The 17,000-nt window shown below is 37.5% G+C and overlaps 1 protein-coding gene across 1 annotated transcript in view; it reads right to left on the reverse strand.

Moving 5' to 3' along the window:
* The window catches only part of LOC138089585 (nesprin-1-like), a 155,752-nt gene that overhangs the window by 35,916 nt on the left and 102,836 nt on the right, over positions 1-17,000 (reverse strand). The window contains exons 29-37 of the mRNA XM_068984968.1: positions 16,481-16,641; positions 14,397-14,547; positions 11,062-11,289; positions 10,582-10,680; positions 8,550-8,737; positions 8,027-8,150; positions 5,335-5,501; positions 2,734-2,887; positions 90-718 (exon numbers count right to left, since the gene is read on the reverse strand). Of these exons, the coding sequence (XP_068841069.1) occupies positions 90-718; positions 2,734-2,887; positions 5,335-5,501; positions 8,027-8,150; positions 8,550-8,737; positions 10,582-10,680; positions 11,062-11,289; positions 14,397-14,547; positions 16,481-16,641 (1,901 nt within the window). The remainder of the gene's footprint in view (positions 1-89; positions 719-2,733; positions 2,888-5,334; positions 5,502-8,026; positions 8,151-8,549; positions 8,738-10,581; positions 10,681-11,061; positions 11,290-14,396; positions 14,548-16,480; positions 16,642-17,000) is intronic.

Raw genomic sequence — 17,000 nt, forward strand, 5'->3', positions numbered from 1 at the left:
TATAGTTTTGCACAAGAGTTAATTCCAGAGCAAATGAAAAGCAAAGGAATTAACTCTTGGCAACCGACTTCCAGGCAGTTGCCATTCACCTCTGTTGAAGCGCTTGTCGGGTTAGATCTTTCAGCCTCTCTCTGTCAGTCCTTTCTTCGATGTCCTCAATGCTTTTCAGCAGCTCCTCTTTCTGATCTCGGAAGGCCTTCTTCAATACTGCCAGGGCATCCGCCTCACTCTGCTTGGTTCCCAGAAGGTTCTGGATCCTCTCTAATTCCACACTGAGGTGATCTGAGGTGGCTCTGCAGGATGTTCTCTGCTCAGAACCTCCACTTTTGAGATGGTACTGGGCTTTGGTAAGAAGGCCGTCGAGACTGATGGCAGCAGATTCTAGTGTTTTCACATTTCTAATAGCATTGTTTAGGTCCCTTTCTAATAAGTCAGACTGTTTCTTATTCATACTGTGGGTTGCTTCTACTGTTTGCCTCAGTTGGTGGAGACTCTCTGACAGAGAGGCGTGGCTCTGTAGGAATTTGGCCAGCTGGGACAGGGCATGCTGCCGCCTCTCCACAACCTGGCTGGCCTCCTCAAACAGCTGCAGGCAGTCCTCCGCCTTGCCCTGGAGAAGATGAAGGTCCTCGGCGCGGCTCAGGGCACCCAGCTTTGCCAGGTGACCCTGCAGACTCTGCAGTTCTCCTTTTTTGCTCTCTACTTCCGCCACGTGGTCCTGAAAGAGGAGAGAGAGTTAGTGATTTCCCAGATGCAGTGTGCTTAACTCACACAGATACAGATTTGTGATGTCAAGATATATTTTAAATGCAATGGATGGCATAGTACTTAAAGGTCAACTACGGTGAATCTTGTAGAAACATTCTTAAAATTTCTCCTGTTTTGTTTATCTATATATTTTACATAAAACACAACTCTCATTTGAAAATAATTCATTTCACAGAAAATAGTTACTCCATGGACAGAAATAGTTACAAGAAATTATATATGGGTTTCCCAGGCAGTTCAGTGGTAAAGAATCTGCCTGTCAATGCAGGAGTCATGGGTTCAATCCCAGAGTAGAGAAGATCCCCTGGAGAAGGAAACGTCAACCTTCTCCAGTATTCTTGCCTGGGAAACACCATGAACAGAGGAGCCTGGTGGGCTACAGTCCATGGAGTCACAAAAGAGTCCTACATGACTTAGCAACTAAACAACAAATATATATGTGTGTATGTATATAAATACATCATACATATATACTTTTAAAATCATCCAAATTTTCAATTTTTTTTTAACTATACATGCACACCACATGCTAAGTCACGTATCTGACTCTTTGCGACCCCATGGACTGTAGCCTGCCAGATTTCTCTTCCTATGGGATTCTTCAGACAAGAATACTGGAGTGGGTACCATGCCCTCCTCCATGGGATCTTCCTGAACCAGGGATTGAACCCATGCCTTTTAGGTCTCCTGCATTGGCAGGTGGGTTCTTTACCACTATCACCACCTGGGAAGCTATTTACCTATACATATATGCAGGATATAACTAAAATATTTACAGAATTAGCTGTAATTTAGAATAACTTCATTAGATTTTATTTAGAATTACTAACTTATGGAATTAGCTCTATGATCTATGATTCATGTTATATTAAGTTGGCCAAAAAGTTCATTCAGGTTTTTCCATAATGAACTTTTTGGCCAACACTTTAAATTTACATTTTATATATTATAATAATTCACTTACATGCAAATTATAATATTTATATATTAGAGCTAAGCTCTATTCTATATAACATATATTTACATTTTACATATTATAGTAATAGATTTATATACAAATTATAGTATTTATAATTATAATTAGAGCTAATATCAACAATTTCTAAGGAAGGAGTATAGGAACAGATGAACATTAATGCCTGGTCTCCTTAGCTTGCCTACTAAACTTTTGAGGGCTTTTTTAAGCATTTACACTAGAAAATGTACAAATTCCCTCTCTGCCCCTTTGTGAGATAGATATTTTTAAAGCCTCTGGCCAATTTTACAACTCAGAATATCTTTCTCAGGGACTGGGGGAGCCATTTCTTTGGAATGTAAATCATTAAGGAAGATACCACCCCTGTCTTGTAACAGGAAGATATGATAAAGTACTTTTCTTCTGGGTAAAACCAATTAGCAAACCCAGCATAGAGTTAGCACTCAAAAAATATTAAATGTTTTATTACTAAATGTTGTTATAAACTTATTATATAGCTTATGTCCAACTGTCCCAATGCTTGATGGTCAGAATCTTATTAAATATTTTATATTTTGATGCCTCAACAGCTGTTTTACATAAATTATAAATAAGGAAAATAAATCACGAATTTTAAATAACTTTCAAGCTAAAGGGTAATTCAGAAAAACTCTATCATTAAAGCATCAGAATTCAGTATTAGTTTTCAGCACTGTAACAAAGCAAACTAGAAGCTTAAAAATGAACATTCTCATATCATTCACTCTAGAAATCATCTGCTCTACTTTGAAGGAACAGTCTCTTAAGGTGGTTGCCTATTTTATCTGAAGTGGCTTTATGTGTAATTTGTCTGCATAACATGTTGCCTGGACCCATATACTCAATTATTAAAACATTTGCATATTAATAAGAAGTTAAATTGTTGCCAGTGCTCTTTAATGTTGCATCCCTTTATAATTCAAGAACTCTATTTTATGAATAAATTCTTCTTCAATCTTAACAAACTTTACCTTGTGCCGTGTAAGAGCTGCTTGATGGTCCACTATGCTTATCTCAGAAGTAGTTTGTAATTCACTGAGGAACAGCTTAATCCAGACAGAAAAGGAAAGCAGCAGTTCATCAAATTGCTGGTGCTCGGCAACCACAGACTGAAGGAAGTTAATCCTACGTACAGAAAAGTGTTAACGTTAAAATGCCTCGCATCTGGACAGAAAAAATTAATGACATGTTTCTAATCAAGGGCAAAAGCAATGCTGTCATCCATGGCCAGACCAGAACTCTTGACGTTTTCTACTTCTCAAGCCCCATTTCTCTCCCCATCTCAGTTAACATCCTCACCATGCACCCAGATGATTTTGCGAGTCACTCTTCATCCCCTTGTCTTTACCACCACGTCTGATCTGTGTTGATCTTGCCAGCACCCCGTCACGGTATGTTCTGTGCTCTTCTCTCCCTTTCTACACCCTGGCCTAAATCTCTTCATCTCTTGCCTCTACCAGCCTCCTTCCTGCCACCATGGCCTCCCTACCATCCACTTTGTAGGTAACAACCAGAAATTATCTTAATATAATCAGAACATCCCTGCCAAGCTTAAACATGGGGGCAATTTTCTGTTGCATACAAGGAGGCAAAACTCCAAGGCTCCTTACTGTGGTCTGCAAGGGATCCCAAGTAATCAACTTCTCTGACCTCATCTGATACAGTGCTGCCCCATGCTTCACTCATCTCTGTTTGCTCAATATCCCAGCTCATGACTGTCTAAGAGCCTCTGCCCTTTTTGCTCCCTCTGCCTGTATGCTTTGTCCCCAAAGTACCCCGAACATGCTTTGTATATAGTATTCAGATCTTAATCTGATGTCAAGTCCCCTGAGAGGCTTTGCTTGGCCACCTAATCTACAGCCCCTCCCATGTCATCCTATTCTGTTGTCTTCATATTACTGAACACCACTTGAAATGGTCTTGTTCATTCTTTTGATTAATGATCTATATATCTTCCCCTTCATCCAATAAGACATAGGTCTTGCTTTGCTTACTGCTATAAACTCAGTACCTAGAAAAGTACCTGGAATAGGGTCAGGGATCAATCATTGCTTGTGTAATGTATGAATTAGATCGACAAACAATAGGCGATCGGAGTTCAGAGCCCAAGGCTGGCATTCAGGATAACCTTAGGACTTCCATAGTGGTACAGTGGATAAGAATTTGCCTGCCAATGCAGGGGGCATGCTTTTGATTCCTGGTCCGAGATAATTCCATCTGCTGTGAAGCAACTAAGCCTGTGCACCACAATTAACTGAGCCTGAGCCCAAGAGCCACAATGAGAGAAGCTGCCGCAATGAGAAGACTGCTCACCGCATCTAGAGTTGCCCCAGCTCACTGCAACTAGAGAAAAGCCTTCATGCAGCAAAGAACACCCAGCACAACCAAGATTAGGCAATTAACTAATTAAAAAAGAATAACACTTTAATAAAATATATTTGTTACAATGGCTTATATCCGAAGTTCAACTCTTTAAATAGAATCTCATGCTTTAATCCTTACAAAATCTTCTATGTGTTATCTTTACATGCATAGATTATATTTTGAATGCTTTCATACATTGTATCATTTGTAAAATCCTTTTACTTTTTCTCTGGGAGGGTAGTGGAGGGCAGAGCCTTCTCTATTTTGTAGAGTTACTCATCTTTCAAGAGTTTGGCACCAAAATCCTTTTGTCAGCCTTTCATGAATCCATTCAAATGTTCTTTGTCTTGGCTTCTGTAATATCCTGCACTCCCCTCTCATTGGGTTTCTTGTTATTCCCACGCTGATCTATAAAATACTTGCCCTTGGGTTTTACTGATTTTTATGGTTTCAGTGTCTGATAGGTTGTCTCACACTCAACAGGTACCCAATAAATATTTGCTAATTGAGTATTTGAATGAATAGACAACAGAAAAATACAAGCTCCACAGAGGTAAAGAGAGGAACTCTGTTTACATTGCTAACCTCAGCACACAGACGAGTGTGCTACTCATTAAAACTCAGTAAATATTTGCTGAAAAATAAATTAAAAATTGACTAAAAAGGTTAACTGTTTTTTTCCACATTACATGGGTAATCAATACCAATTTAAGACAAAAACTTGTTTTCTGGCATATTAGAAATATGTAGATGTCAATTGTTAACCATCTAGTCAGTTAAGATTTAATCCATGTTTGTCTCCTTTTAATATGATAATAATAATTTTTCTGTTCTCTATAAGACTGGCATGAAATGGGAAAAATACATATCCTCTGTTGAGAAATATCATGTGAGGTAAAATATTATTTACCATTTTTTTCCTATATATAAACAACTTGAGCAACAATAATTAAAACATGAGTAATCCTACACTCTTTAATATCATTCAACTAATTTGACCATTTGCCTTGATTACAAGACAAATTTTGAACTGAGGGTCATTTGAAATACTAGTTTTAAGCACTTTGATTTATAAATGATGATTCGTTTTCTTCTCCTTATGCTCAAACAATGGGGTTAAGTAAAAGTAAACAAAACTAAGCTTTCTTAATTTATATGCTCACTGTTTTAAAAAATGAGCAAAACTAGAAGTTTGTTTGAAACCCAACCTTTTGCTAATTATCTGGGGCAAATCTCTCCATCTCTCATCCAACTGCTCCAATTGCAGTTTCATCATTTTCACATCATCTTTGGAGGCCACTGAGAAGAGGGATTCCTTTAGTTGCAATAGGTTGCTGTAGATGGAAGCCTGGGACACAACTTCACTTTGCAGCACCTGAGAGAAAAAGAATGGATTACAGATTCCATCCTAACAAGACTGACCAGGAAGGACCACACGACACAGGTGGTGGTTGCCCAAAGGCTTTGTGTTCTTGCAAAATGGAGGTCATTAGGACCAGGCGAAGAAGAGTTTTTATCCCTTGATTTAGAACTGGATCCACTTAACCTCTAATGCAAGGCTTCCCAGGTGGCTCAGGGGTAAAGATTCTATGTGCCAATGCAGGAGACCCCAGAGACAAGGGTTCGATCCCTGGGTTGGGAAAAATCCCTTGGAGAAGGATATGGCAACCTACTCCAGTATTCTTGCCTGGAAAATCCCATGGACAGAGGACTACAGTTCACGGGGCCCCAAAGAATCAGATGTGACTCAGCAACTGAGCACACACAGCACGACCTCTAATGCAAGGTTAAAAATGCGTCTGAAACCCGAATTAGTTTTCCAACAGTCTGAGTTATATTGTTAGGCAAATTTAGAAGCTGTAGAGTTTCTTTCAGAATAAAGAAACTGAGTAGGTGAAAAGAATCAAAGAATAACCTGCTGAGGAAAAGCAATGCATATCTCACAGTGACAGAGGTGCAAGTCTAGGAACTGGGAACATGGTGAGTCTCTGGGTTTAAAAATGACATTAGGCCAAAGCAGGGAGCTTAAAGGCTCTTCATTTTATTTTCATACAACAGAACAGGAAGCACTATATGGACAGCTGTAGCGTGGCACATAGATGATGCTCTTTCCCCTTTGTTGGGAGGTCACATGTGTGATAAAACCACTCCAGTACTCTTGCCTGGAAAATCCCATGGATGGAGGAGCCTGATGGGCTGCAGTCCATGGGGTCGCTAAGAGTCGGACACGACTGAGCAACTTCACTTTCAATTTTCCCTTTCCACTTTCATGCATTGGAGAAGGAAATGGCAACCCACTCCAGCGTTCTTGCCTGGAGAATCCCAGGGAAGGGGGAGCCTGGAAGGCTGCCGTCTATGGGGTCGCACAGAGTCGAACACGACTGAAGTGACTTAGCAGCAGCCGCAGCGTGGCACATAGATGATGCTCTTTCTCCTTTGTAGGGAGGTTAAATGTGTGATAAAAGCAAAATTGCTAAAGGTATCAAAGGAAGGACTGTCTATGGAAGCCAGGAAAGATAACAAAGCAAATCTAAGATGAAGGACACAAGGCCAGGAGGCTGGAACGTACAAGGAAGGTTCAGACTGGGGCAGGGAGCAGCTTAGTTGACACAGTTCCTGTATGTGGGCCTGCAGCCCCCTTTGTAGCTCTCTAACTTGAATAGACCTGTTTTCCATTCAGAGACATGTAAGAATACATTTTGATATGCGCAGATAATTTTATGAACAGGAGCAATGACTTTCCCTCTTAGAATTCCCCACACTCTAATTGTAAGAAGATAAACACCAGATTGCGGATTGTGGATTATCCAGACAGCACAGTCACCGGAGAGTTCTGAGCAGGAACTTTTGGAGAGATTAATGCAGAACTACTATATTAATAAACTGTGTTTAATAAACTAGAAAAGCAAGAGAACCAAGAGCATGGGAAACCCTCAAAGTCAAAGTAGGAGAACATCTGAAGTTGGGAGAATAGGATCAGAAGCTACAGACGCGCACTGATGGAATTTTTGGAGAAGAAATTATGAAAGGTAAAAGAATCCATTTTCTTCTTAAGTGTTTTATAAAAGGGGAAGGGAGAAAATTGGGCTCCAAATCTGTTACACAATAAATCTCTTTACTGAAGCAGTTTTGCTTGTCGAATTTTCTGGCACAGATAGCATCACTTAAAGCAAGTTATTAATCTTCAGAAATCAGTCACATTGTCTGTAGTTTCAATAATACTGAGAGATTCTTTAAAGTTTAAAAAGTTGGCTTCTTAAAGGATGTAATAAGCTAGAATTCTTCGTCTTTCAATCTCCTGTACTTTGCTTATTCACTTTTTGGCGTCTTGCTTGAAAATAATCATTACTGTGACTTCTTTCTACATTGTATTATTTCTCTCTCTCTCTCTTTTTTTTAAACTTATCCCAAATTTATACAAATACAAAAGTATAAAGAATATAGCTATTATCCAACTTCAAAAACTATTCATTGAGGGATTTCCCTGGTTAGGACTCTGTGTTTCCATTACAGAGGGCATGAGTTTGATCCCTGGCTGGGGAACTAAGATCCCACATGCCGTTCAGTGCAGCCAAAAAAAAAAAAAAAAGAAAAAAAAATCACTCATTGAGAGTCAGCCTTGTTTCATCTATGTTTCCACCCACTTCTCCTTCAACTCCCCTGCCAGATAATTTATATTCAAGTGCCAGACATTATGCTACAGGATTTTCTAGTATACTGTGGAAAGTGGTCATCACAAAGTTTACCGTGACTTTGTCTTTCAGGTCAGGGCTGTTCTCTTTAGGATCACGAAATGAAAACAAGAAGCTAAGCTGGAGAGAAGGTTTGGTTCTTCATTTTGTTTTTACAATGCAGCCATGACAAAGAGCATTTCATTCCCTCGCACTTCCTTGAACTTGCCTGTATTGACTGAAGTTCACTCTCCACCTTGACTCTGTCTGCAGAAATACCGGCTTCTGGTGAGCTGGCTATAGCTTCACACCGCTCTAACCAAGTCAAAAAGGTCGACAGTTCTTTCTCTAGCCTATGGAAAGCAGAGATCAGAAACAAAGTCTTGCAAAATTATCATACTTGAAAACTAAACCTTTCTGAAGTCGGGGAGTACAACAGTAACCATGATAAATGCCACAGTGTTGGTTGTCTTTTTCTGGGTGTGAAAGTCCAAAAACCCCTCTTTTTGCATTTGCGTATGAACTTGCCCATGTGCTTATATCTGTGCCATGTGTAAAGACAGACACGCATCCTTTCCACAACTAGGGGACTTCATCTTATAATGAAGATTGGTATCTTCCCATGGTAGGCACATGAGTTGAGGAGTTTTACGTGTGGGATGATCGCGTCTCATTACTCAAAGTTCAGAATTTTCCACTAAAGAGTAGCTATTGATACCCTGGCTGCCAATGGGAGAAGGAAGGCTGCTCACCTCTGCCAGCAGGCCAGCAGCGTCTCCAGCTCTGTCTGTTTCTCCTTCGTCCGACCGAGCAAACCCTCATAGCTCCGTTGCATGGTTGCAGCCTCCTGGATGGAGGAGTCTCTGTTGGATACCTTCCGAGCGCTGGCTGACAGGGCAGCCACCGTGCTGGTCAGCGATTCCAGGGCCTGACAGAGATCCTGACGCGAGGGCGAAAGAGTGCAATAAAGTCCCAGCACCAAGGAAGGAGACCCATATTTTCCCTTGAGACCAGTTATCACCAAACATTTCCCCAATGTCACGATAAACAGTTGTGGTACTAAAAAATGTCTCTGGGTGTGATTTTCAGCAAGACAGAGTGACAATTACTTCATAAATGCAGAAGTCAAAGATGAGAACAGAAACTATTCCCCAAATAAGAAACTGTCCCTGTTTATAGGGATAATTTTAACTTTCCCTTAAGGATTTAGATAATATGTGAAAATTGTTATTCATGTTACAGCACAAGTATTTAAAAACACTATTCCTGATTTACAGGAGCTACATGCAACATGCTGTAATTTTATTTAAAATATCTATGGTAAGTTATGACTGACATAGCTGACATCAAGAATCCATGATAACAACAATTAGGGTACCTGAGAATGTGGCAGGCACTGTGTTATACACATTACGTACATTAAGTCATTTACTCTTCAGAAGAACCCTAAGAGGTATGCTCTTTCATTATTCCCCATTTTATAGGTCAAAAAGTCAAGACAGAGAAAAACAACTTGGTTTAGGAAATCCAAATGGTTAAAAAAAAATGCATTATTCTCTCTGGTACTCAACTGTTAATTTAGTTGTCTATTAAAACAATTCCATCAAATCCGATTTTCCTACTTTTTCTCATTTGGGGGTTATTTCTTAAGAAATTGTATAAGTCACAATATAATGCATTTCTTACCATAAAAATTCAAATGATAGAAATTCCACTTGCCCTTCCAGTTGTGTTTTTGTCAATTATTTGTTATTACTGCATCCTCTTCTCTGCGTTTATATATACATTTTCATGTATGCACACATGATAGGGATTATATGTGTATATATATATATATGTGTGCTACATATATATACGCACATATATATATATTTGTTGGACGTGAATTTGAGCAAAGTCTGGGGGACAGTGAAGGACAGAAGAGCCTGGGGTGCTGCAGTCCGTGAGGTCACAAAGAGTCAGTCGTGATTCAGTGACTGTGCAACAACAGCATATTTTTTGTGTTAATGAACACACTTCTTTTGAGTATCTTTGCCCATGTTCCCTTGCTTTGCTCCTTCCTCTAAATTCTGCCAGAAGCATCTGTTGCTTTGCAACATATCTCACAGTGGTTGGGATTCTGTGGTGGCTCAGACCATAAAGAGTCTGCCTGCAATGCAGGAGACCTGGGTTTGATCCTTGGGTCGGGAAGATTCCTCTGGAGAAGGAAATGGGAACCCACTCCAGCATTCTTGCCTGGGAAATCCCATGAATGGAGGAACCTGGAAAGCTATAGTCCATGGGGTCGCAAAGAGTTGGACACAACTGAGTGACTTCACTTTCACAGTGGTTACCAGTTCAGGGACCAGACCAAAAAAGCTAGCCATTGAGGAAAAAAATCAGTGAGTACATAGTCTTTGCACATCTGAGTGTATTGGGTTAAAATCTGAAATCTGTTATGCAAATATATGCATATTTTCTGCACATTTCATTTTTTATAATGTTGGCAAGAGGTAACAGGATTTATTAAAGCTATAAATCTGAAAAAGCTACATGTTTTAATTATGAGAGAAATATATCTTAAATGACTACTTTTTAATAAATATTTTTAACAAGAACTTATTTGTATAGTTATATTTCTTGTACTATATGAAGTAAATATATTTGATCATATTATTCCTCAAGTAACATACAATTTTTTTTCAAACTTAACTGTCATAGAAATATTTACTGTTTTCTTTTAAAACAGGAATTATCACATTTCTGAGCAGATAAATAAGGAGAAATGTTGAAACATGCTATTACCATATGTTCTTGGAGAACTTTGTATGTTTCTGTAGCTGAAGAACATATTTTAACTGGATCAGCAAGTTTATCTTCAAATTCAGACACAGACTGCTGGATCTAAAACATTGGTAAAATATGAAAATATGGTGGGGAAGACATACATCAAGACAGAGAAGGTTGCTGGGGAAATAGTATGCTTATCTTTTTTGGATAACTTTCAATGTGATGATAAAATAAATTAAAAAAAAAACAAAATCAATGTATCCCACTATTTGAAAGAAATCTAATTAAGCCATAATATCTTTCTGAACACAATATATAATGACATTTTTATATTCTCCCCAAAAAGGTTACATATAAATTATACTCTCAGTCATCACTGACAACTTGGTAAGGAACTGGCAAATTGTGTCTTTTTCCCTCATTCTATTATTTTTGGGTGATTTATAAAATGCAATCTGAAATAGGTAACTTTAGCATGCATGGGCCAATTCTTACGTTTTTAAGATTCTCTTCAAACTTCTGCTGCTGAGATAAATGTCCCAGGATTATTCCTTGCAGACTCTGTGCATGTTCTCGGAGCTCTTCCCAGTATCTTCTTATTTGTGTTAACTTGGCTTTGATGCGAGCAGATTCTCCAGTGGTAATAAACTGAGCAAAAGACTGAGCTTCTTCTTCTAGTCCTGTAATGCTGCTGATCTTACATTCTATTTCCTTAATCATGACCTAATATTTAAAACAAGAAAAATGACAAGGTAGGCTGAGCAAGCTTGCCTTCCTGAAATGATACAATCATCTGCAGAGAGAAAATCAGCAGAATTTTCCTTAACTGGCATTTCAACATATTTGCACCACTGTAGAGCAGCTACAAACACACACCGTGGGTTCCCTGACCTCGTTTGGGAAGGATAGGCACACAAAGTCGGATAGACACACACTGACGGTGGGCGCGCGCTCTGGCTGGAGAGTAAGGAGAAACACCCACCCTGCTTGAAGGGAAGGCAGCAGAAACGTGACCCAGGAACTCTTACTGTTTGTTTGAAGATTCAGAAAGTTCTCTTCTTATTCTATGAGTTGAGAATTTTGACCAATTGGTCTGGGAAGCAGTATGTTCCCAAACTCACAGGAATGCTAACATTGACATACATTTAATTTTCCTAGAATGTAGTTTAGTTTTTCATACTTTATCAAGCTAAAAAAATTTTCTGCTTCTGCTTCAACCTAGTCTTTTAAAGTTTATCAACTAATCTTTATGCCAATGATGTCCAAATTCGGAATACAGTAGGGTCACCTGGCCCCATCCTCAGGGACTCAGACTCGCTGGGTCTAAGGTGAGGCCCACTTTGCAGCTGTACAACTTCTGGGGTGATTCACTGCTGCTGACCCAGGAAATCCGTTCTGGGAATCACTGCTTTATTCACTAGCTACGGACTTGACAGTAAAGAGCCTACAGACTATGATTTCTGTTTGGGGCAGGAGGACATTTTATCTATTACCCAATACAGAAAGAGTACTGAAAACTGTGAAAGAACTGAGCGTGTGTATGTGTGTGTGTGTGTTGGGGACAGAGGTTTCTTATAAACATAGATGAAAAACTATTTCTCTGAGAAAAAATCCAAATAATCCAATCAAAATAAAGCCAAAAATCCAGACAAGTTTCAGTTCCAAATAATTTAAATAGAAAATACTGTTACCCCAGAAAAATATATGACTTCTGTCCAGGTGAAGCAACAGAGTAAGAAACAACTTCTGTCTAGATAAGACAGTCAGAAATAACTGGCATCAGATTAGTGCCAGGGATACTTCATTTATTTGTTTGCATTTTTATGTTTGTGACTAAAGTGATATAGCTAATGGACGCTTGTTGTTTGAGCATTGATACAATCTTTCTTTGTTTTGCTGTCTTTTAAGATGATTTTTCTGGAAAAGTTACTAAAAAATTCAACGAATATATTTTGAGTTTTTTTATGTGCTAATAGTTGTAGTAGGCTCTTCCAACACCTTAGTGAAATAATCTTAGTTAAGATAAAAATTTTTCATTTTCAGCATAATACATGCCATTAACAAATTCATAGATGCTAACTATATAATTATACTGCTGGGTTGTGGCAGAAAAAATTCCAGTCCAAGAAGAGAAGATGGAAGATGAACCTACTGAATGTTTTTATCATTTCTGAGTTATCATTAGGAATGAATAAGAAATTAGTCAATCTGGAACAGCATGTAATAAATAACTAAAATGAGATTATAGATATCTTCATGGTAACATGCAAATGCATTATTAATTTTAATCCTAAAACTGTTTTAAAGTGAAAATACTATGACAAGTGTTAACATATTTTGAATATTTCCTATAACCCAGTCTTCTGTTTGGAAAGAGAACATGAACTTATGATTCCACTGTACAATAAATTCAACTCTATCTTTGCTTATTTCTAGCAAATATATTTTTCCTGTTATTCGTATTCATTTTTAGATACTTTCCAAAGTGCCATATCAGAATATTAAAATGTATTTCTAGCTTGATGGCACGGCAATCCACAGTTGAATGCTTATACACTTAAAAATAAAATACATGATTATTTTGTTTCTTAAAGAGTAACAATGTGATACTTTTGATTACTGATGTATTTCAGAAGTTGTGGAATTAAGGTTTAAAAAATAGAAAAGTGAATTTAGAGAAAGGATAAACAAGTTAAAAGGGTTTACGTCAAACTTTTTTGAAAGAAAAATTTTGAGATGAAATTATTTAAATGGACTATTGTTTGTTTTCTTAGAATTTAGTGGAAATTATTACATGGCAACTTTACAAACAGTTTTAGAAATTAAACATATTTCTCGGATATTCCTTAATGGCTGGGTAGCTGTTTTTCCTGGTGTATCACATAGGACATAAGCTAGACTGCAGACACCAAACTCCGGGTACCCTTGACTGCAGAAGATGTTTGATAGGCAATCTGTCCAGCATGTAATCTTAGCTAAACCATATTGCACCTCCCACCATGCACATGGCAATGACTTCTTCTGAGTCATAATGTGAAACGTTCCCTTACCTTGTTATTCATTTTACTATATTTAATCAAATGAAATGGCAGAGGGTTTTCCCATTCCAAAAAAATGAGCTGAGACAGAAAAAGAAGTGGCTGGAGTTTGAAAATATGTTGTGTAAAAATAGCACAGAAGAAAGAGAAATGAATGCTCAGGATTCATTTCTTTCAGCTCATTTTTTTTGGTATGCTATTTGAATGAAGTGGATGATGACAGTTTATACACATGGTTATCTGAGAACTGTGGGACAGCATATCAGAACATCTCGGTCCACACCCCCAGAGGCGTCATAAATGCCAGTGTTAAAGCAATGGAATCTGATTGCTTCACCTAAAGAAAGCAATTTCTTGAAGCCTTCTTTGTGGTTGGTGAGGGTAAATGCTACTAATACTTAAGCTAGACATTTAGACTTGTTCTTACAAAGTAAGGTTGTAGATGATGAATATATTTCATGGCATATAAATCCATCAACAGGGGACTCTAATGGCGCTAATTCAAAGTCAAGGAAAAGAATAATGTAACCATAAAAACATTTTAATGATATTTCACACAAAAATGACTTTGAATGCATAAGTCAGTCAGTATTAATACATAATTCCATCTATTAAGCGTTGCCCAGTATCAGTCAAGACCTCTTAGCTCAGCATTTTGTGTGAATTTAATTTTAATAGAGTCACATGGCAATGAAATATTTGTCCTGGGGTCAGATAGCATTTGATGAAACGTAAGAAAGGTGCTCTTAAAAGCTAGAGATGGATTATAAATATAACTTGTGAGCAGGTCACCTTAATTTGGTTGATTTGTGTGTCCATGGCAGATGATGACGTCTCCAAGGCATTGAGTTCTTTTTCTTTCTCAGTTATCCAGATGGACAGGGTCTCAAAGTTAGTGCCAAAATGATCCCACTTGTTTTTCACCATTTCCATGGTTTTAATACTAAAATTAACCAAATTAAGTAAATAAAATGCAGTATTTTAATAGAGAAAAATACATCTCCCTTTAAATCACTAAGTGAAAGGATAGTGAAGACATTTGTGACCACATCGAAGCTGAAACTATTAGAACAGGGGAAAAAAGTGCACCTTTGACCTGAATTAGTCAGTCCTCAAGTCTTCCTGTCTCCTCTGAGGTAGCACTACTCTATATTATGAACGGAACTGTGCTTTGAAGAAAATACTGCTGGGTCCAAACAGTTTGAATCCAGGTATAATTGAGTTAAACACTGCCCGTGACCAGTAGTTGCCAAGGCTTATTTTAGTAAAGTGCCCACCTTGATTACAGAGCACATAACATTTTTAACAGTCCCACTTTTGCCAACATGGTCCTTTGGCTCTTGAGGAGAGATGTTTAGTGATGCTTTATACTCAAAGATCTTTCTAAAATACATCTCTGTGAATCAAGATAGAGCTTGTAGTCTAAATCCCATGCTGTCATGCAGGAACTGTTTCTATTATTACAGTGAAGCCTGCAGTCTACTATCTATCACAATTTCAGTTATTCTTAGAGTCTGGATGATCTCGATTCCAAAGACTTTATAAATTCTTGTACATGAGCACCCTAACTGCTTTTAGACAACTTGGGCTTTATTTGTAATAAATCTAGTGAATAAAATTTCAGCTATACATTCCCAGTTTGTATTAATTATGTATATATAACCATGTGGTAGTTATACATATCTAAGCAAGAGATTATGGCTTTCAGTTTAGAAAAAGACTAGGAAACTAAGAGGATATCATTGAACTATTAAGTCCTTGGGTTAAAAAAAAGAATTTCCCTGTTTACCAAAAGGCACTTGAAGACATCAGGAAAATACAATGGCATCAGTGATTGTCAAATTCAATAATATTGCAATCTCAAATGTATACCCTGGATATACCTATGTTCTCATCAGCACAGGTAATGAAAGCTACATTATATTGCAACTTTTTAATGAAATACAGATTCAAAAGGATATTTCTAATATAGATAGATGTAGCTTCCTTTCGAGTAAACTGTTTTACTATTTCTACCCAATAGATAATATTTAAAGTTTTAAGTCACAATTTGTTTTAAATAAATTATTTAACAAATTTTAAAGTTTAGATAAACGTACAACATTAATTTTAAGATATTCATAGTATTAAAAACAAATTTTGCATTTTAAAGCCCATCTTAGCAATTATGCCCTATACCTTAAAAACAATACGTGTTGGTGATATGCCACTAAATAACCTTTCAAGTAGAACTGTTACGCCATATTATTTTGGTTACTGGCCATATGTTTATCCCCTCCAAATTTGTGTGTGTGTCTGTTTTGTACAAAACAGGATACCACAGGCCAAACTATAATTTCTTTCTTTTAGATATTTAAACATTAAATGTTTAAAAATAAAATATATTTTTGAAGTTAATTTTTGGAAATAGTATACAATCAGTGACAATTTGAATATTGAGGCACTGTAAGTAAGCTCTGTGAGCTTCTTGGAGTTGGAGATGCTTGGTCTATGTGTTTAGACCTAGAACCTACACAACCAAAAATCTACCCTTCCCTCTAAGTAGTGACAGCAGAATAACAGAGTAAAAAAACTTATTTTAAATATTGGTTCTTTTTTGAGATTCTCCTTTCCAGTGTATGAAGGCCACTTGAATTTTATAGATATGGCTTTCTCATGAACAGAATCAGTTTACAATGCAAAAATCACGCCCCTCACTTATAGATGTTGGATTCTCTATTGCCGATGCTTTCTTTTGAACTGCAAGTTGCTTCCTCAAAACATGCTGAAATACACAAACACTTTGATTTTAAAAGAATGTTTTGAATACAATATACAGGAAACAGCGTTATGAAACAATCTCAGAGAAGAAAGTCTAGGACTTGTCAAGCACATACTCTTCTTCAAGGGTGTCTTCTAATTTTTTAACTTGCTCCTTGATTGACTTGGCCTGCTGCTGAAGCAGCTGCTTATTCTTGGGCCCAAGTGGGATCTCTGAAGCTTCCTTCACAAGATTCTCAGCCTGGACTGCAATACCTTCTGTTCGTTTAGAAAACTCCTAAAAAAAGATATTATAATTGTAAAGGCAGCCTCTTCTGTTAAACTCTGCCCTCAAATAAACTGAACATACAGTCCACCGGATTAGATGGAGAGATGAATAGATAGATTCAAACATGTATGAATATTGGCATATGATACTTTTAGCAATAAAACAGACATTTTCATTATGGCCAAAATAGACACTTTGTTAAATTATTTTACTTTTATATAAGTGAAACCACAACCAGACCTTCATAGTTAGAGAACTACTTTCATTTTTATCCAACAGTTCCCCAAAAAACGTTGACTCAGTGGTCACCTGATTTGTGTTTACTGGTTTGTGTTTAAAATTCTTAGCTGCATGATAATAACTGTAAC

The sequence above is a fragment of the Capricornis sumatraensis genome, chromosome 13 (assembly GCF_032405125.1).
Source record: "Capricornis sumatraensis isolate serow.1 chromosome 13, serow.2, whole genome shotgun sequence".
NCBI classification, from domain to species: domain Eukaryota; kingdom Metazoa; phylum Chordata; class Mammalia; order Artiodactyla; family Bovidae; genus Capricornis; species Capricornis sumatraensis.